Genomic DNA, 24,087 nt, shown 5'->3' with positions numbered 1-24,087 from the left:
CAGCATCGTCAGCAAAGAGGAGTTCCCTGATGAGGACTTTCCGCACCTTGGTCTTCGCTCTTAGGCGGGCAAGGTTGAACATAGGAACAGTAGTAGGCCCTTTTGCCCATCGATCTTGCTTCGCCATTCAGTACGATCATGGCCGATCATCCACTTCAGTGCCTTTTTCCCACACTATCCCCATATCCCTTTATGTCATTTGTATTTAGAAATCTGTCAATCTCTGCTTTAAAAATACTCAGCTTCCCCAGCCCTCTGGGATAGCGAATTCCAAAGATTCACAACCCTCGGAGGAAAGAAAAATTCTCCTCATCTTGGTCTTAAGTGACTTCCCCCTTATTTTGAAATTGTGTTCTCTGGTTCTAGACTCCCCAACCAGGGGAAACATCTTAGCTGCATCTACCCTGTCTATCCCTTGAAATATTTTATAGGTTCCTATGAGATCACCTCTCATTCTTCGAAACGCTAGAGAATACAGGCCCAGTTTCCCCAATCTCTCTTCATAGGACAGTCCCGCCATCCTGGGAACAGGACTGGTGAACCTTCGTTGCACTCCCTCTATGGCAATAATATCCTTCCTCAGGTAAGGGGACCAAAACTGACAGAAGCTGGAATTTGAATTCAATTAATTTTTAAAAATCTGGAATTAAAAAGGTAGTCTAATGATCTAATTATGGCATTGTGGATTGTCACAAAAACCCATGTGGTTCACTAATGCCCTTCAGGGAAGGAAATCTGCCATACTTACCTGGTATGGCCTACATGTGACTCCAGACCCACAGCAATGTGGTTGACTCTGAAAATGCCCTCTGAACTGGCCGAGCAAGCCACTCAGTTGTACCTAACCCAGTGAATCCAGACGGACCACCCGGCATCGACTTAGGCACCGGAAACGACAACGACAAACGCAGCCCTGTCAACCCTGCAAAGTCCTCCTTACTAACTTCTGAGGGCTTGTACCAAAATTGGGAGAGCCGTTTCACAGGCCAGTCAAGCAACAGCCTGACATTGTCATACTCACTGATCATACCTTACAGACAATGTCCCAGGCATAACCATTCCACTGAGGTGGCATGGGTGCAGAATGTACTCTGGATGGGGGACTTCAATGTCCATCACCAAGAGTGGACCGGTAGCACCACTACTGACCAGGCTGGCCAAGTATGAAAGGACATAGCTGCTAGACTGGGTCTGCGGCAGGTGGTGAGGGTACCAACAAGAGGGGAAAATATACTTGACCTCATCCTCCCAATCTGCCTGCTGCAGATGCACCTGTCCATGACCGTATTGGTCGGAGTGACCACCGCACTGTCCTGGTGGAGACGAAGTCCCATCTTCACATTCAGGATACCCTCCATCGTGTTGTGTGGCACTATCACCGTGCTAAATGGGATAGATTTCGAACAGATCTAGCAATGCAAAACTGGGCATCCATGAGGCGCTGTGGACTGTCAGGCAGCAGCAGAATTGTATTCAACCACAATCTGTAACCTCATGGCCCGGCATATCCCCCACTCTCGCATTACCATCAAGCCGGGGGATCAACCCTCATTCAATGAAGAATGCAAGAGGGCATGCCAAGAGCAGCACCAGGCATGCCTCAAAGTGAGGTGTCAACCTGGTAAAGCTACAACACAGGACTACTTGCATGCCAAACAGCATAAGCAGCATGCGATAGACAGAGCTAAGCGATCCCACAACCAACAGATCAGATCTAAGCTCTGCAGTCCTGCCACATCCAGTCGTGAATGGTGATGGACAATTAAACAACTAACTGCAGGAGGTGGCTCCACAGATATCCCCATCCTCTATGATGGGGAGCCCAGCACATCAGTGCAGAAGATAAGGCTGAAGCATTTGCAACAATCTTCAGCCAGAAGTGCCGAGTGAATGATCCATCTCGGACTCCTCCTGAAGTCCCCAGCATCACAGATGCCAGTCTTCAGCCAATTCAGTTCATTCCGCTACAACGCTAGCGTCTACCCTGCAATGTGGAAATTGCCCAGGTATGTCCTGTACACAAAAAGCAGGATAAATCCAACCCAGCCAATTAACACCCAATCAGTCTACTCTCGATCATCAGTAAAATGATGGAAGGTGTCATCGACAGTGCCATCAAGCGGCACTTGCTTACCAATAACCTGCTCAGTGACGCTCAGTTTGGGTTCCGCCAGGGCCACTCAGCTCCTGACCTCATTACAGCCTTGGTTCAAGCATGGACAAAAGAGCTGAACGCCAGTGGTGAGGTGAGAGTGACTGCCCTTGACATCAAGACAGCATTTGACCGAGTTTGGCATCAAGAAGCCCTAGCAAAACTGGAGTCAATGGGAATTGGGGGGAAAACTCTCTGCTGGTTGGGATCATACCTCGCGCAATGGAAGATGGATGTGGTTGTTGGAGGTCAATCATCTCAGCTCCAGGACATCACTGCAGGAGTTCCTCAAAGTAGTGTCCTAGGTCCAACCATCTTCAGCTGCTTCATCAATGACCTTCCTTCAAATATAAGGTCGGAAGTGGGGATGTTTGCTGATGATTACACAATGTTCAGCACCATTCATGACTCCTCAGATACTGAAGCAGTCCGTGTAGAAATGCAGCAAGACTGGGACAGTATCCAGGCTTGGGCTGATAAGTGGCAAGTAACATTCGTGCCACACAAGTGCCAGTCAATGACCATCTCCAACAAGAGAGAATCTAGCCATCTCCCCTTGACATTCAATGGCATTACCATCGCTGAATCCCCCACTATCAACATCCTAGGGGCTACCATTGACCAGAAACTGAACTGGAGTAGCCATATAAATACCGTAGCTACAGGAGCAGGTCAGAGGCTAGGAATCCTGCGGCGAGTAACTCACCTCCTGACTCCCCAAAGCCTGTCCACCATCTTCAACGCACAAGTCAGGAGTGTGATGGAATACTCTCCACTTGCCTGGATGGGTGCAGCTCCAACAGCACTCAAGAAGCTCGACACCATCCAGGACAAAGTAGCCTGCTTTATTGGCACCCCATCTACAAACATTCACTCCCTCCACCACTGATGCACAGTAGCAGCAGTGTGTACCATCTCCAAGATGCACTGCAGCAACGCACCAAGGCTCCTTAGACAGCACCTTCCAAACCCGCGACCATTACCAACTAGAAGGACAAGGGCAGGAAATGCATGGGAACACCCCCACCTGTAAGTTCCCCTCCAAGTCACACACCATCCTGACTTGGAACTATATCGCCATTTCATCACTGTCGCTGGGTCAAAATCCTGGAACTCCCTTCCTAACAGCACTACCTCACATGGACTGCAGCGGTTCAAGAAAACAGCTCACCACCACCTTCTCAAGGGCAATTAGGGATGGGCAATAAATGCTGGCCTGGCCAGCGACGCCCACATCCCATGCATGAACCAAAAAAAACAGCCTGTTGCATCGCTGAGAACATTGAGGATAACGTATATTCCTGTCTTATGCCCTTCTCAACTCCCAGCTTATCCTCATTCTGCTTTTTGGCATGATGAGCAAACTGCTGATGTTATGACCGTGGATCTCTTCCTTTCCTCCCCACCCTGCTTTCCTGACACCAATCTTCCCTCGCAATTTCCTGCTTTCAGACACCAAAGGACTGCTGCCTGCCCCACAGCAGCCCAGGGAGGAAAGGAGAGAGCAACAATATAGCACAAATGAAGAATAAGGACGCTTGTAGCCACAAGCTCAGATACTGGCCTTGCATATGTCTTGGAGGCATGCATAGAGATGGGATCAGCACAAGTGAACTGCAGCCAGACCAGGGGGAAGGATGGTTCATTTGCTAGCTCACCATAGGGCGAGGTTGCAGACATACCCTGTTGCAGAGGACTCAGGTGGGGTGCCATACAGGAGAGCGCTGATGGACATGCACACCGAGATGAGACAGCCTCCTGCCACTGACGATGCCCTCTCCACGTCCTCTGTTCCATCTCCCTGTGGTGCTGCAGACTCAGTGGCACTGTGACTGTTGCCCCCATACGGCACAGTGGCGCAGTGGTTAGCACCGCAGCCTCACAGCTCCAGGGACCCGGATTCGATTCCGGGTACTGCCTGTGTGGAGTTTGCAAGTTCTCCCTGTGTCTGCGTGGGTTTTCTCCGGGTCCTCCGGTTTGCTCCCACAAGCCAAAAGACTTGCAGGTTGATAGGTAAATTGGCCATTATAAATTGTCACTAGTATAGGTAGGTGGTAGGGAAATATAGGGACAGGTGGGGATGTTTGTTGGGAATATGGGATTAGTGTAGGATTAGTATAAAAAATGGGTGGTTGATGTTCGGCACAGACTCGGTGGGCCGAAGGGCCTGTTTCAGTGCTGTATCTCTAATCTAATACCTGTTGCAGCCTTTGTGTAGGCAGGCCGCCTTATTCTCTGCACTACCTGTGAGGTTGCAGGAACACTCTCTGGCAAATCCAGGAACTCACACAACACCTCCAGAAACTTTGCAATAGCAGAAGTTCTTAAATATTACTTTGCCTGCAATTTAGGATGCCTTATCCTTTGAAAAGCGCGAATGCTGGACCCATGTTGCAGCTTAGTGCTTGTATTTGCAGTGTGACGTGCAAATTTGTGTGTAGACCTGGTCCAAATTGGGCATCCTGGCGTTACATTAGTCGGTTGGGCTGTGTGAAGTCAGGATAGCGCTCATTTACAGGTTTTTGGCCTGCCCGAGAATCTTTTTTAAGAGGATGCACCGGAAGCAGCTGCAAAGCAACACGCCCCAGCAATCTGGCACTTTTCCAGTGGCCTTATACAGATGAAATTCATGTGCATGTGGCTTAATATGGATATAAAACATGCATCTCTGGACTTGATTTCTGAACAAAAGCAGTAGGAAATTTCAGAATTGTTTCCTTCCATTTCAGAAAGAACACAAAATAAAACTGTCAATTTATTAGTGAAAAACTTATTTTAAGGTGCCTACTCATTGCGTACAATTCTTTTCTATGCTGTGATTGAATCATATCTTTATGCCTTTCGATGGAGCAGGGAAAGTGTTTTTTCTTAAAATAAAGATACAGATTCTTCATCTCCCTTTCAAGTTTGGTACTGTGGAGGAGGTTAGTTTAGATAAATAGACTAGGGGAGTATGGTGAGTCTTGTAGCATCTGTGCTCAGAACCTTATATCTATTTTACCTACGTGTTCCCGATACCTGTTGCAGGTTTAAACGTGTTTGTTTGAAGAGAGCACTAAAATAGGGCAAGTGGTAAAAACAGAAGATGCAGTTAAAGATCTGTAAGTTTGCAAATTTATGCCAATGGCAGATGAAGTGTAGTACTGATACATGTATAATAATAGGTAAATGGAGGAGTGATGAATTTCATTAAATTCTACTAACAGAACTTTTGAATAGGAAGTTGGCTGAAGAAGAGAAAACAGACTAGTAGCAAATGAATGTATAGATATTTAAATATTGGTGTCCCCAGAATTTAGCTTTAGAATGATTGTTCTTCTCAATGCAATCAAATGGCCTGGACTCTGGTATAAGGGACACAGTATCAAAATTTGGAGGCACGCTAAAATAGACAGCATGATTAAATGTAAAAAGGACTGTAAGCAACTTTAAAAGGACACAGACAAGTTAGTAGATTGAGACAGACAGATCTTGGATGCAAAGTAATGCAGAGAAATGTGATACATTTCAGGAGGAAAAATAAGGAGATGGAGTTCATATTGCATAGCAAAGTTTTAAAAAGAGTTGAAAAAGAGAAGTAGAAATTCAGTTACATAAATCTTTAAAAGTGGGAGGACAAGTTGATAAAAATTTTCAGAAAAAGAGTAGATGGGATTTTATGTTTTATAATAGAGGATGAGTACAAAAGCAAAGAGTGTCAACCTATATAAATTATTGGTTAGGTCAGTTTGGATATTGTGTCCAGATTTGAACAGAAATGTTGGTGGAAGCAATCCATGATCACTTTCAAAATAAATTTAAACATCTATAGAAGTATGCAGCGCTTTCAAAGAGCCAGCGACGGTGCAAAAGGCCAAGTGGAATCCTTATATAATATATCAGAGTTATTTTGTATTCCAGAATTGGCACAGAAAGGCTCAGCTTCCGAATACCATTTTGTCTGTCTCGTCTATAGCCAAGTAAGAGTATAAGCAGTAGTATTTCCATAGATTTGCCTATGGCTCGAGAAGCTTACACCACCACAGTGTATTGTTGCAAACCAGGGCCATGCCAATCAGTTCTTTACCACAGAGCCCCCTTCTATGTCCATAAGCTGTAACTTCTTTCATCCCAGCCCTTGAAGGACCTCGGTGGAGGCAACCTACCATACTTAGTCCCCACCTGGAAAAATATCGAATGATGCATATTGTGAGAGACTATCAGGAAAGGGTACACTCTGTTAACAGGCTCAACCCCAGTGATTTCTCACTGTGGTCCAGGAAGATCTCCATCTGGTACATGTACAACCAAGATTAACAGGATTTTGTGATCAAATTCATGGTCTCCAAAAGATCTCAGTACTTCACAAGGATAGAAAAGAATAATTTTGCTGGTGTTGACATGTATTGCTGCAGTTCCTCAGCCTTCCTACAAAACTGGAATGCCATACACATATTGACCCTAAAGCTTAATTGTTAAATATCGGGAAGACTGAAGTCACTGTTTTCAGTCCCCACTCCAAACTCTATTCCCTAGCTATCAACTACACCCCTCTCCCTGGCAACTGTCTTGAGATTTAACCAGTCTGTTTGCAAACTTGGTGTCACATTTGACCCCGAGATAAGCTTCTGACCTCATATTCATGCCATCACTAAGACCGCCTATTTCCATCTTCATCACATTGTCCAACTTTGCCCCTGTCTCAACTCATCTGCTGAAACGCTCATTGCTGCCTTCGTTACCTCTAGACTTGACTATTCCAACACACTCCTAACTGGTTTGTCACATTCTACTCACCTTAAATTTGAGGTCATCCAAAGCCCATGTCTTAACTTGCACCAAATCCCGTTAACCTATCACCCTGTGTTTGCTGACCTAAATTGGCGCCAGGTCAAGTGATGTCTTGATTTTAAAATTCTGATCCTTGTTTTCAAATTCCTCCATGGCCTTTCCCCTCCCTATCTCTCTATTCTCTTCCAGCCTCACAACCCTCTGAGATATCTGTGCTCTAATTCTGGCATCTTGAGCATCCCCTATTTTAATTGCTCCACCATTGGTGGCCACGCCGTCAGTTGCCTAGGCCCTAAGCTCTGGAATATTCTCCCTATACCTCTCTACCTCACTTTCCTCCTGTAAGACACTACTTAAAAGCTACCTCTTTGACTAAGGATGAGCATGTGCAGACTGTTGTGGGAACAGATGACTTGTTGAATTCATTAGGTACACAGATTGTGGTTTCAACGCTTGTTTTTTGAAGACAGTCCCTAACTTAAAAGTCAAACACAAACTTCGTGTTTCTGGGGATCTGAAACTGGTTGGAACCAGATAAGACACAGAGTCATTTGACCAGAGGCTTGTGACTAGAGCTATCCAAGCTCAGATTAGAGGATTGCAGAGTTGAAGGCAGTCTGCAGGACTTTTTGGCAGACAGGCTGCAGAGAAAGAAAGCTGATTCTAGGAGCTGGCCATTGACAAATATGAGTTGCGGCAGCTGCTTTCAGTGACTTAGAGAAATACTCTTGAAACCATGCCATCAAGACAACCGTGACAGGGCTGAAGATGTTTCGAGAGGTAACAAGATTGAAATGTTGAAGGGAAGACTGCAACGCTTGCTATTGATAAGAAGGCATTATATAGTTGTCTGCATCTTTGAGGACAGTAGCTGGAAATCTACCTGAAGAAGTTCAGAGTTTTGAAGAACTTTGTGGCTGTTGGTTGCCTTCTTTGCTAAGAGGACTGCCCAGTAAATAAGTGAGATCTGTCTTTGTTGCATTTGATAATTAGTGTGTAATCTGTAAACTATATATATTGACTGTGATTTGTTTGTTATTTCATGTTTATGTTGATTTTGGTTTGTTGGAGTAAATTTATGAGTGATAGTTTGTCGGTTTGGTTTTTCTATTGGGGTCGGTCAATAAATTGGATTCTTTGGTTTCTTGATCTCCACGGGAATCATAAGGGAGTTATAAAGTGCTGGGGCCACTGATGCATTGGAAGGTGCCAGGAATAAGGGCAAAAACTGATGTCTGAGGAGTACAGAATGTACACATGACATATAACTGGGTATGTGACTGAAAGTAATCCATAAACTGGGATGAGGTGATGAGATGGAGAGATTTCTGATTTTTTTTTCCTCCTTGTGTCGTGAATGTTTGTTTCCTTGATTCCTGCCTTTTTGATTTGAACAACTCTATTTCCTTTTGATTTTCATTCTCAGCCCTATGATATTTCCTTTCTTATGTGGTATTTGAGTATTGCACAGGTGAATTTAAGATGCTGCCTTGACATGCAACTCCACAAGGAGCTCCTTAATGTTCACCTCTATCCTTGACCAACCTTTGCCCATTCTTATCCAATCTACTCTGTTCCACTGTTTAAGTTCCCCTAGCTCTAATAGTGAATATATTTTAGCCCTAACTACAAGTTAACTGCTCGTTTAGACTGTCACTGCCCATCCCCTGACCATGCAAACTCATGGTTTTCCTCAGTGAGCGCTGGATCCTTTCTCAAATTTGACTTATAAATTGCTGGATTTCTCTGGATGTCAAGGCTACACTTCTGCACTGGACAACGCTCTAAAAGACTCGGCTGCTGCGTCTCTGATCTGCTCCTCAGTTACTAAAATTTCAAAGCAATTTTGTCTAGCTACAGCACACTTCTCACTCTTGTTACTTGCTGAGCCAGTGACTGTCCTAATGGTCCGACTGGTTTTTCAGCATCAGTTACAGTCTAGTTCCTGGCGAAAGATTCACTGTTAAGGGCCGAAGTACATTTCACTACTAGTTCTAGATCTTATGGTGACCTGCAACTTCACCATCAATTTTCTGCCCAGCAACTGATTCCACACACCACCTGGATCTTCAGTCCCATGGAAAATAACCTCCAGCAGTACATCTACTGAAACTCCACCCTTCAAATAGCTTCTGACCTTGATTGCTCCCACACCTGTCACCAGACCTGAACATCAGTTTGTTGATGGTCCATGCTGAACTCCACCCTACCTACATCAGCTTTATGCCAGCATGCGACCTCTGACTTTAACCCTGAAAGCCCTGCTATTGTGTCCTTTCCTCGTCCCCATTTACCACCTGGATATATGTATATCTACATATATGTATGTGAGCCTTACATCAGTAGTGGGGAAAATGTTAGTCTATTATAAAGGATGTGATAGCAGAACACCATAAACGGGATTGGGCAAAGTCAGCATGGGTTTACATGGGTTTAATCATGCTTAACAAATCTACTTGATTTTTTTGAGGATGTAACTAGTAGAATAGATAAGGGAGAACCAGTGGATGTGGTGTATTTGGATTTTCAGAAAGCTTTTGATAAGGTCCCACATAAGAGGTTAGTGTGCAAAATTAAAGCACATGGGATTGGGGGTAATATACTTGTATGGATTGAGAATTGGTTGACAGACAGGAAACCGAGACTAGGAATAACTGGGTCTTTTTCTGGGTGGCAGGCAGTGACTAGTGGGGTACCGCAGGGATCAGTGCTTGGGCCCCAGCTATTGACAATATATATTAATGACTTGGGTGAGGGAACTAAATGCAACATTTCCAAGTTTGCAGACGACACAAAGCTGTGGGGGAAAGTGAGCTGTGAGGAGGATGCAAAGAGGCTCCAATGTGATGTGGACAAGTTGGGTGAGTGGGCAAATGCATGGCAGATGCAGTATAACGTGGATAAATGTGAGTTATCCACTTTGGTTGTAAAAAGAGAAAGGCAGATTACTATCTGAATGGTGATAGATTGGGAAAGGGGGAGGTGCATCGAGACCTGGGTGTCCTTGTACATTAGTCGCTGAAAGCAAGCATTCAGGTGCAGTAAGCAGTTAGGAAGGCGAATGGTATGTTGGCCTTCATTGCAAGAGGATTGGAGTACAGGAGCAAGGATGTCTTACTGGAGTTATACAGGGTCTTGGTGAGACCACATCTGGAGTATTGTGTACAGTTTTGGTCTCCTTATCTGAGGAAGGATGTTCTTGCCATGGAGGGAGTGCAAAGAAGATGTACTAGGCTGATTCCTGGGATGGCAGGATTGACGTATAAGGAGAGATTGGGTTGACTAGGCCTATATTCACTAGAGTTTAGAAGAATGCAAGGGGATCTCATAGAAACCTATAAAATTTTAACAGGCCTAGACAGGCTAGATACAGGGAGGATGTTTCCGATGGCTGGGGAATCCAGAACTAGGGGTCACAATCTCAGGATACGGGGTATGCCATTTAGAAACGAGATGAGGAGAAATTTCTTCACTCAGAGGCTGGTGAACCTGTGGAATTCTCTACCGCAGAAGGCAGTGGAGGCCAAATCATTAAATATATTCAAGAAGGAGATAGATATATTTCTTAATGCCAAAATGGATCAAGGGATATGGGGAAAAAGTGGGAATAGGGTACTGAATTAGACGAACAGCCATGATCTTTTTTGAATGGTGGAACAGGCCGAATGGCCTACTCCTGCTCCTATTTTCTATGTTTCTGTATTAGTCTTGCTATGTAACCGGACCAATGTAACTTGAGTTTTCCCAGTGTCCATTCATTTGAGTCTTCTGGCTGCCGCACCTGACATGAGCCCACATGTTTATCTCCACTTTCTTTCCCTTTTCTCTTTACCCCTTCTCGACCTATCTCTTCTGTACTCATGTTTCCTTTCATTTCTCTCCTCTCGGGTGCTCTGTCCTCCCATTCCCTACCCCAACTCCTTCAGCACTCTTCAACCTTCTTACTCTCCTGCCACTGTCCCAGGCTTGACTCCCTCTTAGATAAGCCTACAGCTTCCCTCTGTACCTCTCTTGGCATCCTTCGAAGGGCCCAAAAAGGCACTTATCACTGCCTCCTTACAATCAACAATTTCATCAGCCCCACCCTATTTTCTTGCCGACCTTCCTACCCAGCGTATCCACTAGGGGCTAATCTTCCCTGTCTCCTTCCCATACCACTGACTCTTCCCAATGATAATCCTATGGACTCTGCCACTGGATCAGCTATCACTGCTCCTCTCTGCCTCTCTCTCCCATCATCTTTCTCTTCCTTCTTTCCTTCTGTGTAAGAGGTTTGGGATGATATGGCAAAAAGAGCACCAATAGCTGTAAACTGCATTTTGAGTGGGGATTGCCAGGTAGAAGTGACCCTCAGCAGCTTCCTTCCTATGCTTCCTCAATCCCTTGTGCTCCTACCACCCTAGTCCTTCACACCCTCACCACTCCTGCTTCTTCCCCTTCAAACTATCCATTAAATCCCTGTATCCTTCCCTGCTTCTTGCATTATTAAATCAGCAAGCCCTTAATCCTCCATCCATTCCCACTTGCTTTCCCTAAGTGCAGTTGACGAGAGACTAAAGGGCCCCTTACCCTTGAACTGTTTTCATCTTCCCCTTCCCCATACTGTCACTATCCATGTATTTTCTTCAGAGAGTTTGTTTACTTTCAAGTTCAACTTTTTTTCAAAAATAAATCAAATGAGGAAAAATACTCTACCTCTTGATCTCTCTCTCCTCACTTGCACACTCTCAAATGGGTGTACAGGGGAAGAGGAGGGAAAGATGGAGGGGAAAAGAAACTCCTCTACTGGGAACAATCCAAACTCTCACTTAATGAAGAAATCTCCATCAGCCCCCACTCTAGCTAAGGCAGCATTCACACAATCCTGCACCAGAGGCAAATGCGTCCACCAGAATGCATCCCTCCCCTCCCCTACTATGACGCAACTAGCTTCCCTGTGCTCCGGCTCCTGCGCTCTCCCCTCTGTATTTTATTAAAGCAGTAATTTAGCAAAAGCCTCACCAATGTGACATAAGCATATACAAAAATATTGGACAGGAACTGTCTAGCGGGTTCATCTAGCCTGTCCTATACCCATTGTCTTACACATCATGTCAAAAGACTCCTTCCCTTCTAGATGCCCTGTAGACTCTTGCGAGTGGCAAAAAAGCTTTAAAAATCCAATGCCAAGAAGGGGGGAAATCTGGAGAATATCTCCAGTCAATTGAAGTTAATCTAGGAGACCACATTGACTATTATTTGGTACCTACTTCTTGTACAATGCGGACTTTACTGTCATTTCAGAAAGGAAGAGCCAATTAACATCTAATAGGAGAAAAGCAGGAGGACAGAAGGCAACTGAGTAGGAGGAGAGAGAGAGAGATAGGAGGAGGAAGTGTGTGGACGGCAAGAGGAGAGGAGGATAGGAAAGATGGAGGGAAAGAGAAAAGGGGAAATGGAGAGATGTGTGTCCGTATTTTCCTCTGGATGTGGGGGTTCTCTGGATAATTTTATTTCAGCAAGTGGGAGAGTGTTGATGGACAGAATAGGGGAATAGGAGGGATGCACTTCTGTGAATGCATTTGTCTTTGGTGGAGGAGTGTGTCTAAGCTGCCTTGGCTGGGGCTTGGGCTGATGGAGATTTCTTCCTTAAGTGAGAGCTCCTCAGCTGAGGAGTTTCTGAGAAGAATTTTCATTTTGTGAGAGGTGAGTTTGCTTCAGTCAGAGAAAGTAGAGTTACATAGAAGTTACAATATGGAAACAAACCATTTAACCCAACTAGTCTGCATTGGCATTTATATTGCACATGAAAAAATATGCCTCAGCACTTTTTGGCCACCCTATTCCCATAATTACCATTAACCCATTTTCCTTCATCCACTTATCCAATCTAATCTTGAATGTTGACATAGAATTTTGGCTCAGTTGGTGGGAAGGGCTTGCAGTTGTTTCCTCAACAAATGTCGTTGGTGGGTTTGTTTCTAGTGTTGTTTCTTTAGTCCATGGAGCATGTGGTTTTTGTGTCTTCAAGCTTGGGGTGATTGTTCAGTTTGGTTGGTTGGCCCACATAATGGTATATCGTGTAATCTTATGTTCACAGCACTATCTACAGGTGAAATACCTAAGGAATTCTGCAACCACACACTGTTTTTAATACAGAATAAATTCTGGGGCCACATCCTCAGACCCTTAGTCAGTCCTCATCCCAGCCAGTATTGCCAGGCCCCAGACCACATTCCCAGTTCTTCCAAATCCCCAAATTGTCACAGAATCACAGAATCGTTACAGTGCAGAAGGAGGTAATTTGGCCCATCGTGTCTGCATTGGCTCTCTGAAAGAGCAATTCCCTCAGTTCCATTCCCTGTGCTGATAAATCAGTTTCCCTGTTAATATTACTTGACATAATACAGTTTTTTTTAAATAGCTGACTCAGTATATGAAATTTATATTCTTAGGTTGATAAAGCTTATGACTACCTCATACAAAATTCATCCATGACCAGCAGTAATTTGGGATTCAGCATTGCTGTTGGCAACCAACGTGGGATCTACCTCCGGGATCCTGCCCATCTGGCTTCACCTTCAGACCATGGAGTTGGCATAGAGCCAGTGTTTCCAGAAAATGCAGGTAAGATTCTCTGATCATGCATCATTTTTGGTAAAGGCATTGCATTCATTGGGCATTAAACTTAGGAACTGGAGTTACCAATGCAATAGCATCAGTTTTGTGAAAAGAAGGAACTTGCATTTATACAGCATTTTTCATATTCTCTGGACACATCAAAGCACTTTACAACCAATTTAAGTATATTTGAAGTGTAATCACTGTTGTCATTTAGAGAAACGTGGCGGCCAATTTGTGCATGGCAGTGGCCACAAACAACAATGAAATTATGACTAGGGCCTGAATTTAATGGGCACCCCAGAGACGGGCTAGGAGATGGGGGGTGGGCCCGTTGCACCGCTATTAAGCCAGGGGCAGGAAAGGCCAGAAATGGCCTTCCCACCCAGGGGCCAGTTGAGGCCCTTAGGTGGCCTATTATTAGTCACTCGAGGGCCTCTTTTTACCACTACTGGAATTATGCCAGCGGTTGGGGTGGGGTGAGGGGAAGCCTCCCTCACACGGGGCGGTCGCCTCGTGAAATGAGGCGACCTCCCTGCAGGCTTGGTGTGGTGAGGGGGCCTCCTCCATGGTTAGTCAGTGGCCCACGAAGGGCCTCTGCCAGCAAACAACCTACCGCCCTCCCCCCAATCGCCAGGGGCTGCTGGACTGGCTCTGGCGACCCCGCCTCACTTACTTTTGATCCTGGTCTCCAGCGCAGGGCCTGCTCCCAAGCCTCTTGTCGCACTAACAGTGGCCACCACTCCTGGTGGCGCTGCCCATATTACTGAGCTACCGGCCCTCTGATTGACCAGCAGTTCTTGGAGGCTGGGCACTTAAGTGCCTGAGCGCCGTTGAATCGCACTGGAGGCACTCCCGAAAGGCCGAGGCAGTGTTCCCTTCGCCTTTTCGACCCAAATCCAGGGGCCCCTTCAGCTCAACTAAATCCAGCCCCAGATTTTCTTTCGTTGTAGTGATGTTTGTTGAGTGATAAATATTGTCCAAGACACCAGGGAAAACTTGCTTGCTCTTCTTTGAATAGTGCCATAGGATATTTTACATCCATCTGAGAGGACAGACAGGGCCTTGACTTAATGTCTCATCTAAATGGAGGCAGCTTCCCAGTTCACTTGTAATAATATTTGTTTGATTGTTCACTTTTTATTCAGATTTTGATAGTAAATCCTCTGCTGTTGTCCTCACTAAGCTGTCAGATGTTAATCTATTCCCAGGCTCCTACAATTGCTGCTTTGGACTGATTGCAGGGAAACGTGTGACACAGCCTTGTGCATGTGTGTTTATTTTTGTCTCGTGTCTGCGCATCTACCTTTTCTATTTTTATTAGTAATTACTTTTACTTAGTTTCTGTATTGCAATTTCTATCTGCGTTGGTGTTTATCCACCAGAAAAACAATGATCCTAATCCCACATGTCCACACTTATTCTATATCCTGTATCCAGTTTCTTACCATCTTTTTATCTTCTTAAATGTTGGTGTGGTCTCTACTTCAGTCGTTAACTCTGGCAGTACATTCCACTGCCTCACAGCTCTCTTAAATAATAAAAAATATAGTTCCACTAGCTCTCTGTCCTGAAGCTCTTACATTAATCTTATACCTAGGCCCTCTCATTCTAGACCACTCAATCACTAGAAACAATCTTTTTCTATTTACAATGTATATTCCTTCATAATTTTAACTTATATCAAATCACCTCTTAATCTTTACTGTTCTAGCAAAAAGTTGGGTCTGTTTTGAAATATTTCTTTGTAGTTGTACTTCCTCATACCAGGCAGCATTGTATTATCCTATCCTGCACTGTGCCCTTTCAATTGACACAGCATTCGTCCTATAGTGTGTAACTCAAAACTGCACATCATACTCCAGCTGCAGTCTTTCTAAGGTTTTATGTGGATCCATCATTGGGCTGGATTTTATTCTCAGCCAGGTTTCGAGGTGGGCGGGGTGGGGGAGTGGTAGGGGAGGGCCGGAGAGTCAGAGTGGCAGCAGCCACCACGGAGACCAACACCAGAATTGATGGGCCCGATCTTCCCAGCAGCGGTGAGGCTCTGCGGCAGCACCTCCACCGCTCTGCGACGGAACTCTACTTCAAATATTTAAAATAGCTCTCTGCATAAATTTAAATTTAATTCCCATGATCCTACCTACCGTTCCCAATCTTGAGCACATCATGCAGCATTTATGCGCCTTCACTTTCCTGTCCAAGAGAAGCTAGCGCCACCGAGTTGGGGAGTAGGTCAACTCTGCATGATTTGTACGGGAATGGGGTCAACACTGCATTATGTTGAACTGTCTGTAGGGCTGTCAGTGTTTTTAAAAAATGGTACCAGCACCTGCTCCTGCATCAGGTGACACCGTGAACGGCGTTGTCATTGTCATCCCCGCCATGTGATTGGGCGGGGGTGGGGGGGGGGGGGGTGGCGGCGCCATCAATATGTTAAGTGGCCGCCTGCCGTGAAATCGCAGTGGCGTGGGTCCTGTTCGGGGTGGCCGCCATTTTCTGCACGGCAGCGGGACAACAGAATCCAGCCCATTGTATCTTGACTTTTATATTCTATACACCTTACCATAAAACTCAGTATTCCATTAGCTTTGTTATGGCCTTAACCTTTAGTGAGCTGTTTTAAAAGTCTCGTGAACCTGAACCCTTCCCCACCTCCCAAATTCTTCTGCTCTTCCACATTACCCAGCTTTTATCTGTTCAAAGTATAATTATGGCATTTTTTAACCAAAATGTACCACCAAATATTTACTGACCTTAAATTCCATGTGCTTTTTTTATCCATTCCACCATCTTATTAATGTTTATCTGATTATCAAAACAGCTTCACTTGGTCTTCAGAGTTATTTACAACGTTTCCTATTTTAGTATTCCCAAATACGGGCTTGAGGGGCCAAATGGCCTCTTTTTGTATTGTAACCATTCTGTGATCTGGGCATCATTCCTTCTAGCCCTATAATCAAAAAAATTGATGCACATGATGAGCTCATTGGGATACTGCTGCCTACTTCCAACCACTCAGGACTTCTTCCCTTCTAACCAGTTGCAAATCCAATTTGCCATCCTCCCTTAATTCCAAAGCCTTTAACCAACTCTAGCAGTTTCCCATGTGGTACCTTGTTAAAGGCTTTCCAAAAACTAGAGCCATCGTATTTGTCAAACACACAGTCTTTCTTTCTGAAATGAGTTTTGCCTGCTTTGAAGAATTTCTTTTCATCTGGAAATATAGATATTCCATCCTTAAGTAAAGGTTCTAAATCTGTTTCCAACCACATACGTTAAACTAACTGGCTTATAATTACCCCGGTTAGCTCTGTCTCTCTTTTGAAAATGAGAATTACATTGGCCATTCACCAATCCTTCGCACATCCATTCTCAATAGAACTCTGAAATATAATTGCTATGCCTTTCGCTATTTCTTCCTCCAATTCCCTCAGATTCCTTGCTTATACCTCAGCACCTTGTCCTTCTTTAGCTTTACCAACTTCTCTAATACTTTCCATTTTCATAGCTCATCTTTTAAACAATCGAAGACATGAGTTCTCCCCAGTATCTTTCTTTGTAAATTTTGAAGCAAAGTACTTGTTTAGTATGCCCACAAACTTCCACTTGTCCTCTGATAACTCACTATCCTCTCCTCTCAGGGTCTAATCTCACATTTAACCTTTTCTTTTACTGATCTATTTGTAAAATGCATTACTATTTTTAATTTTTGTGAATCTCTCCTCATAATCCCTCCTTGCCTTCCTTATACCTCTCTTAATCTCTTCCTTATTTTTTATGCAATTTCATCAGACTCTTTCAATTTTAGTTTGTTTCAAACCTCTTCAAATTTCAAAATGCCAGAAAGTAATTAGTCTCCTTTTTAATGGTAGATATTTATTCTGCAATCTCCTCAAATAAAAAAAAATCCCATTGTTGATCTGTAGCCCTGTGTTCCAGTTCCTTTTCCAGCTCGCCTCATCTAACTCACTTCACATATTTCTAAAATCTTCAATATTTAGATTTAGATTAGAGATACAGCACTGAAACAGGCCCTTCGGCCCACCATCAACCACCCATTTATACTAATCCTACACTAATCCCATATTCCTACCAAACATCCCCACCTGTCCCTATATTTCCCTACCACCTACCTATACTAGTGACAATTTACAATGGCCAATTTACCTACCAACCTGCAAGTCTTTTGGCTTGTGGGAGGAAACCGGAGCACCCGGAGAAAACCCACGCAGACACAGGGAGAACTTGCAAACTCCACACAGGCAGTAACCAGAATCGAACCCGGGTCCCTGGAGCTGTGAGGCTGCAGTGCTAACCACTGTGCCGCCCCACACATTTCATTTTCGTATCTTTGGTTTTGTACTAACTTTTCCTCCATTTATTTGAACTGTAAAACCTTATATTATAGTCACTGCTCTCAAGGTGCTTACCCATATTTAATTCCTCTGCACGATCTATATCATTAAATTAGATCTAGCAATACCTCTCTCCTTATAAGCATACAGAGTTATCGCTTGTGGAAGTAGTCATGCACATATTTTAGGAATTCTGTTCTTTTTTATGAATAGAAGGGAATAGAGGGATATGGGCCCCAGAAGTGCAGAAGGTGTTAATTTAGGCAGGCATCAAGATCGGCGCAGGCTTGGAGGGCCAAATGGCCTGTTCCTGTGCTGTACTGTTCTTTGTTCTTTTCTTTGTTTACCCTCACCTTGTCCCTATCAGTTAGTGTGTAATTAAAATCTCCTACAGCAATAATATTATAATGCCTACTCCTCATCTTAATCTGTCTACAGATTTCCTCTTCCACTTCCATATTTAGCACAAAGGCCAGAATTTTACACTACCCGCACCCCCCCCCACCCCCATCTCCCCCCCCCCCCAAGGAGTGGAATGAAGGCGGAGGGCGTAAAATCGAGTGGGAGGCAGGGGTTGCTGTTCCCGTCGCCTACCCGGCCCCACTGCTATTTTGCCAGCCGCAGGGGAGGTGGCTAATGGCCCGCCCACCCCTTAAGAGGACAATGAATTGCCATTTATGGGCCTTCTCCTGCTGCCGCTGGTATATTATCAGTGGTAAATGGGCACTTCGCCAGCTGAGGAGGCCATTCAGTAATATGAGGCTGGCTCGGGGCTGAGGGGGAGGGGGGTGTCCTCCTGATTGGGCACCCTGTGTCCCACAGAGGGCTCCCACAGCAGCACAAGCCCACCCTCCCCAACCCTTCCCCACTGCAGCACCTCCTCCTGCCCTCTTGATCGATCCCCAAGCCCCTCGCTGGGCCCAGTCGATTGTTCCCGACGAGACCCGAAACTCCATTCACTTTTTTCGGGGCTGGCGTCCCTCTTGCTCCTCATGCTGGGTGCAGTCCCAGGAATGGTCACTGCTCCCTGTGGCACTGCTGGGATTGAGGAGCTGCCAGCCCGCTGATTGGTCAGCAGCTCTTGGAGGCCAGACTTGCTGCCTCAGAGGAGCGGAAGCCTTGACTGAGGTCAATTAAATGCATGGGCCAGGCAAAATCGCTGTGTGGCTTCCAGGCTCGATGGAGGCGGGCTGATTCCCGACATTTTAGCCGGTGGACAGGGCCTCCGCCACAACGTCACATTCAGGCCAAAGATTCAAAGTAAGAAAGAACTTGTTTGTGTACATTGTTATGACCAGGTGAGAAAGATGTCTTGGGGTCTTTTACTGTCTTCATCTGGTCTTGTTGTAACAGGGTTTGATTTTTAAACACAGTGTATTGAGCTCCCCCTTGGTGAATCCTTGTTCACCACTTTCCAATTATAAGGCAAAGAAATGAGCACAACCAGGTTTTCTCAGGTTTAAAAAAGAAATGTGAAATTTATTAAAACTTGAACTTTAATTCGGTTAACCCAACGGATATATGACACGCCCAAGCTAGCATGCACACGCGATACACACATGCAAATAGGGACAGAAAAGAGCAGAAGAAAAATAGAGAGGTTTGAGGCAGACTCTGAAGGGGGTTTCTTGTTGCTGTTTCTGTGTTTTCAGCTCACTGTAGAGTCTTTGATTGTAGACAGCTCTTACTTTTCGTTGGGGCCCAGTATTCTTCTTAAACCTTGTTCAGGCAAGAGACTTTTCTCTCTTTGAGTTTACGTGTCTTCATTGGTTTCCGAAGCTGGTGAGAATGAGATGAGAGCAGACAGGAGAGAGGTCTTTTCCAGTCCAGGAGTGAATACCTTTCTGAGTTTTAATCCTGTGGCTAGTTCAAATTCAAAAAACTCCAACGGTCAGTCAGTCATGTGACTAAACTGGTCTGACCACGTCTATTTGTGTATTTGGCCATCTTAGTAGTTAACCTGGAATGCTGCAACGTCTGGGAATCAAACGTCCATTGTGGATTAAATTGGAGTAGGGAATAGCCCCTTTGTCCTTTCTTTGTACTGTCTGTTGATATGCTAATGTCTCCAGCCAAAGTCTCCATTGTTTTTAAAGCAAGTTCTTTCTTCACCAGCAACAGTTTAACATCAATGTTCAGGTGGCAAACATTGCATTCTTGGCAGGTGGGGGGCTTGCATGACAACATACTATAGACAATAATGCCTTTCAGGGACTTGGGCCATCCTAAAGCACTTTGCATCCAATGAAGTGATTTTGATGTGTAGTTACTGTTCTCGTAGGGAAATGTGGTAGCAAGCAAGGTCCCACAAAGAGCAGTGAGACAAATGACCAGATAATCTATTTTGGTGATGGTTGAAGGATAAATCTTGGAGAGGGCACAGTGAAATTCTCTGCTCTTCTTTGAATAGTGCCATATGTTTTACGTCCATCTGAGAGAACAGATGGGGCCTCAGTTTTAATGGCTCATCCAAAAGACAGCAGCTTTGGCAGTGCAGCACCCCTACGGTACTGTATCAAAGTTTCAGCCTAGATTTTGTGTTGAAGTCTCTAGAATGGGATTTAAACCCAAGATCTTTTAATTCAGAGGTGGGAGTGCTACCACTGTAATGTAGCAATCTTTTTTTCATCTTTGATATCTAACCACATTATGTCTGAAACTTTTTTTTGTGTATATCAGCTGTCGCTATAGTATGTATTAAATCCTTTACCAATATTACCAGACTTATCCTGTCTCACCTGTGAGTATTATTATAACGCAATTGTCAATGCCTGCCCGGCTTTTAGCCATGTTTCTGTTAGTGCTAATAAATAAGTATCTTCCTGTGATATTATTGATATAATTCCCCCGTTTGTTTCCTCAACTTGGAGCATGGCAGTACGTATGCTTTACCTTTCTTTGTTCAGATTTACAGCTCCTTTCAGTTTGCTTTTCGTGTCCAAGCTAATGCTTATATCTTTGTCTGTCTTTTTCCTTCTCATAATAGAGATTAATTTGATTTTCCTCATATTCCGACATGCTATCATTTTTGCTCCATTCTTTAAAATTACCTTGTCTATTTCTACTATAACTGGCATGTGCTTCTTGGTGCATTCCTACAGCGATCACCAATTTAGTAATCCAGAGATTGAGAACTCAGTACCCTGGGATTTGTAAGCAGCATTACACCACCTAGTGGCACCACATGTCGGTACTTCAATGTACTGTACTACTGTATCATCACTAACAATGACATTTCTGAAAATAGAACTTTAGCTTACACATACCAAATAGTTTTGTTTCCTTTGACCATACAACTCCATTTCTAAATACCTGACATGTCAGATATTGCTAGATTATAAAGCTATATTCTGAAATTGATGAATATCATACGAGATTATTTCCAGATACTTAGGGTAGCCATTTATTCCAGTTAAGTATTTCTTCTAATGGTTTCCATTGAAAGTCAGTTATGTTCTGTGGAAGTCTTTGTTTATAACGCCTTTGCTGTAGAGTTATTGCATATTTTTTGTATACATCAGAAAGATTGGAGACATCTCCAAGGAATTTGTACTGACATCTAGCTGCAGAGATCTGAACTGAAAAGAATCCAAAGGCTTGAATGTGAGAATACTACAGAATGCTTTAAAATGTAGAATCTGCTTTACTTCTGTTATTTGTTCAAGTAAGAGAAGAGAATGCGACTATCCTTGAAATGATCGAAATGGATAATTTAAAAATTCAATTCAAGCACCTTTATGTTTGTTGTCCACTGAACCTGAAACATCAAGTAAATGCTTTGTGCTGTTAACATTTTTGTATGTATGAAAAAATGGATTTGAATTTACAATAAAAAGGGTTGGATTAAAAACAAGATATTTTTGTTAGAATTTAAGGCTCAGAGAATTAGCATACCAAGTTGTTTCTAATTTGCTCAAATTTGGAGATTCAAGCATGAGGCATGGAACAAAATTTGAGTTAGAATAAGCAAGACACTGGCTAAGGAACTACCACAGATATATACATCAGTAAATTTCCTGTCATAACAATAATCACTGGGCTTTAAACGTAATTCATTAGATGCAACACATTTTAGAATGTCCCAAAGACTTATGCTGTACAAATGCAAGATTGGTCAATCTTTCTTTAAATTAAGATGAGCATTTAGATTGGTGACTATAAAGTAGCTTGTAGGTTAACACTTAAAAGCCTGATTTTTAATTGGATAAATAGTAGTAGAAACGTGGGAAGTATCTTTTCTTAAATTTAAAAAAAGTACTCATGCTCGTGTTGATATTCAATTTGTACGAATTACATTAAGGAAAGACATTCTGAAATATTGCTGCGGAGAATATGAGATATCTGGACGGGTTCATAATTGCTAAGTGCTCATTAATTAAAGTGAGTTATGAAATCCAGAAGGATATTTGTATGTGGAGATCAAATGTAATATTTCCAAGTTTGCTGATGACACAAAACTATGTGGGAATGTGACTTCTGAGGAGGATGCAGAGAGGATTCAAGGGGTTTTGGGCAGACTAAGTGAGGGGAAAGACCATGGCAGATGGCATATAATGTGGAAAAATGTGAAGTTATCCACTTTGGTAGGAAAATCAAAAATGCAGAGTATTTCTTCAATGATAAAAGATTGGGAGGTGTTGATGTCCAAAGGGTGTCCTTGTTCATAAGTCACTGAAAGCCAACATGCTGGTGCAGCAAGTAATTAGGAAGGCAAATGATATGTTGGCCTTCATTGCAAGAGGTTTTGAGTACAGGAGAAAAGAAGTCTTCCTGCAATTGTACATAGCCTTGGTAAGACCACACCTGGAGTATTGTGTACAGTTTTGGTCTCCTTACGTAAGGAAGGATATACTTGCCATAGAGGGAATGCAACAAAGGTTCACCAGACTAATTCCTAGGATGGCAGGATTGTCTATGAGGAGAGATTACAGAAACTGGGCTTGTATTCGCTAGGGTTTCAAAGAATGAGAGGTGATCATCTTGCAACTTACAAAATTCTTACAGGGTGTGACAGGATGGATGTACGTAGGATGTTTCCTCTGACTGATGTGTCTAGAACCAGGGGACATAGTCTCAAAATAAGGGGTAGGCCATTTAAGACTGAGATGAGGAGGAATTTCTTCACTCAGAGGGTGATGAATCTTTGGAATTCTCTAGTCCAGAGGCCTGTGGAAGCTAAATCATTGAGCATGTTCAAAACAGAAATCAATAAATGTCTGGATACTAATGATATTAAGGGGTAAGGGGATAGCGTGGGAAAGTGGCATTGGGGTAGATGATCAACCAAGATCTAGTTGAATAGCGGAGCAGGCTTGAGGGATCGAATGGCTTACTCCTGCTCCTATTTCCTTTGTTCCTATGATTTTTTGAATTGCAAATGCATAGACAAAGGCTGGATTTAATTGAACACTAAGGTGGGTTTTAGTTCATTTATATTTCTCTTTAAATGATGTGACAGAATCTTCAGATTGCTATGGAGCCATATTGAAAATAATGGGGAGGTGGTGATTTCAGGAACAGCAAGAAATTGGGATAGCTAAGACATAAATATATGAAAAGAAACAAAAGTCATAGAATAGAAAAAGGGGTTGAAACAGCAAGAGGCAGAAGTACAGCCCAGGAAAGGTGGGAGAACAATGAACAAGTAAGTAATGAAAAATAATGGAAGCTTTAAAAATATTGATACTAAGAAAAGAGGAAGAAAATTGTAATCATGTGATTATACCCTACGTGGATTAAACATGTGAACATAATTTATTGTTCCAGTTGGAGAATTCTGGATATCAAATAGTATGCCCATGAGTTTGTATCAGGGTTAAAGGAGAAAAGGAACAAGAAAATATCCTTTATGGACAATCTGTTTATTGACAGGAGGGTGGATCTTTCCTTGGATGGGAATTTATCTGAGTCTTTATGGAATTATGAGTTCATGGGACCACTGAAGAAAATCTGAATTTGAATAGATTTAAAGGCCTCCTGGGAGGAGATTGTTGACAACTGTAATTGTATAGTAAGTGGACGGAATTCAAAATGGGCAAACCAGTTTCAGGAGTTACTGGAAGACTGCTTCTTAACTTCAGATGTTTACAATCTACTTGAGGTAGTAATAGATTTAATGCTTAGTCATGAGGCCAAAATAGTTAGAACAAAGAAGCTTTATTCTTTTAAAACAAAAGTGCAAAAAGTAGTGTATTTTTGGGAGGAGAT

At 43.5% G+C, this 24,087-nt stretch overlaps 1 protein-coding gene across 3 annotated transcripts in view; it reads left to right on the top strand.

The window, feature by feature from the left end:
- tpp2 (tripeptidyl peptidase 2) overlaps positions 1–24,087 on the top strand; it is a 277,723-nt gene that overhangs the window by 114,903 nt on the left and 138,733 nt on the right. For all 3 annotated transcript variants that reach the window (XM_068034106.1, XM_068034105.1, XM_068034107.1), the window contains exon 13: positions 13,357–13,528. In XM_068034106.1, the coding sequence (XP_067890207.1) occupies positions 13,357–13,528 (172 nt within the window). The remainder of the gene's footprint in view (positions 1–13,356; positions 13,529–24,087) is intronic.

Source organism: Heterodontus francisci, chromosome 6, assembly GCF_036365525.1.
Source record: "Heterodontus francisci isolate sHetFra1 chromosome 6, sHetFra1.hap1, whole genome shotgun sequence".
Taxonomy (NCBI): Eukaryota; Metazoa; Chordata; class Chondrichthyes; order Heterodontiformes; family Heterodontidae; genus Heterodontus; species Heterodontus francisci.
The sequence above is the reverse complement of the archived record's forward strand: the minus strand, read 5'-3'. Positions and strand labels throughout refer to the sequence as shown.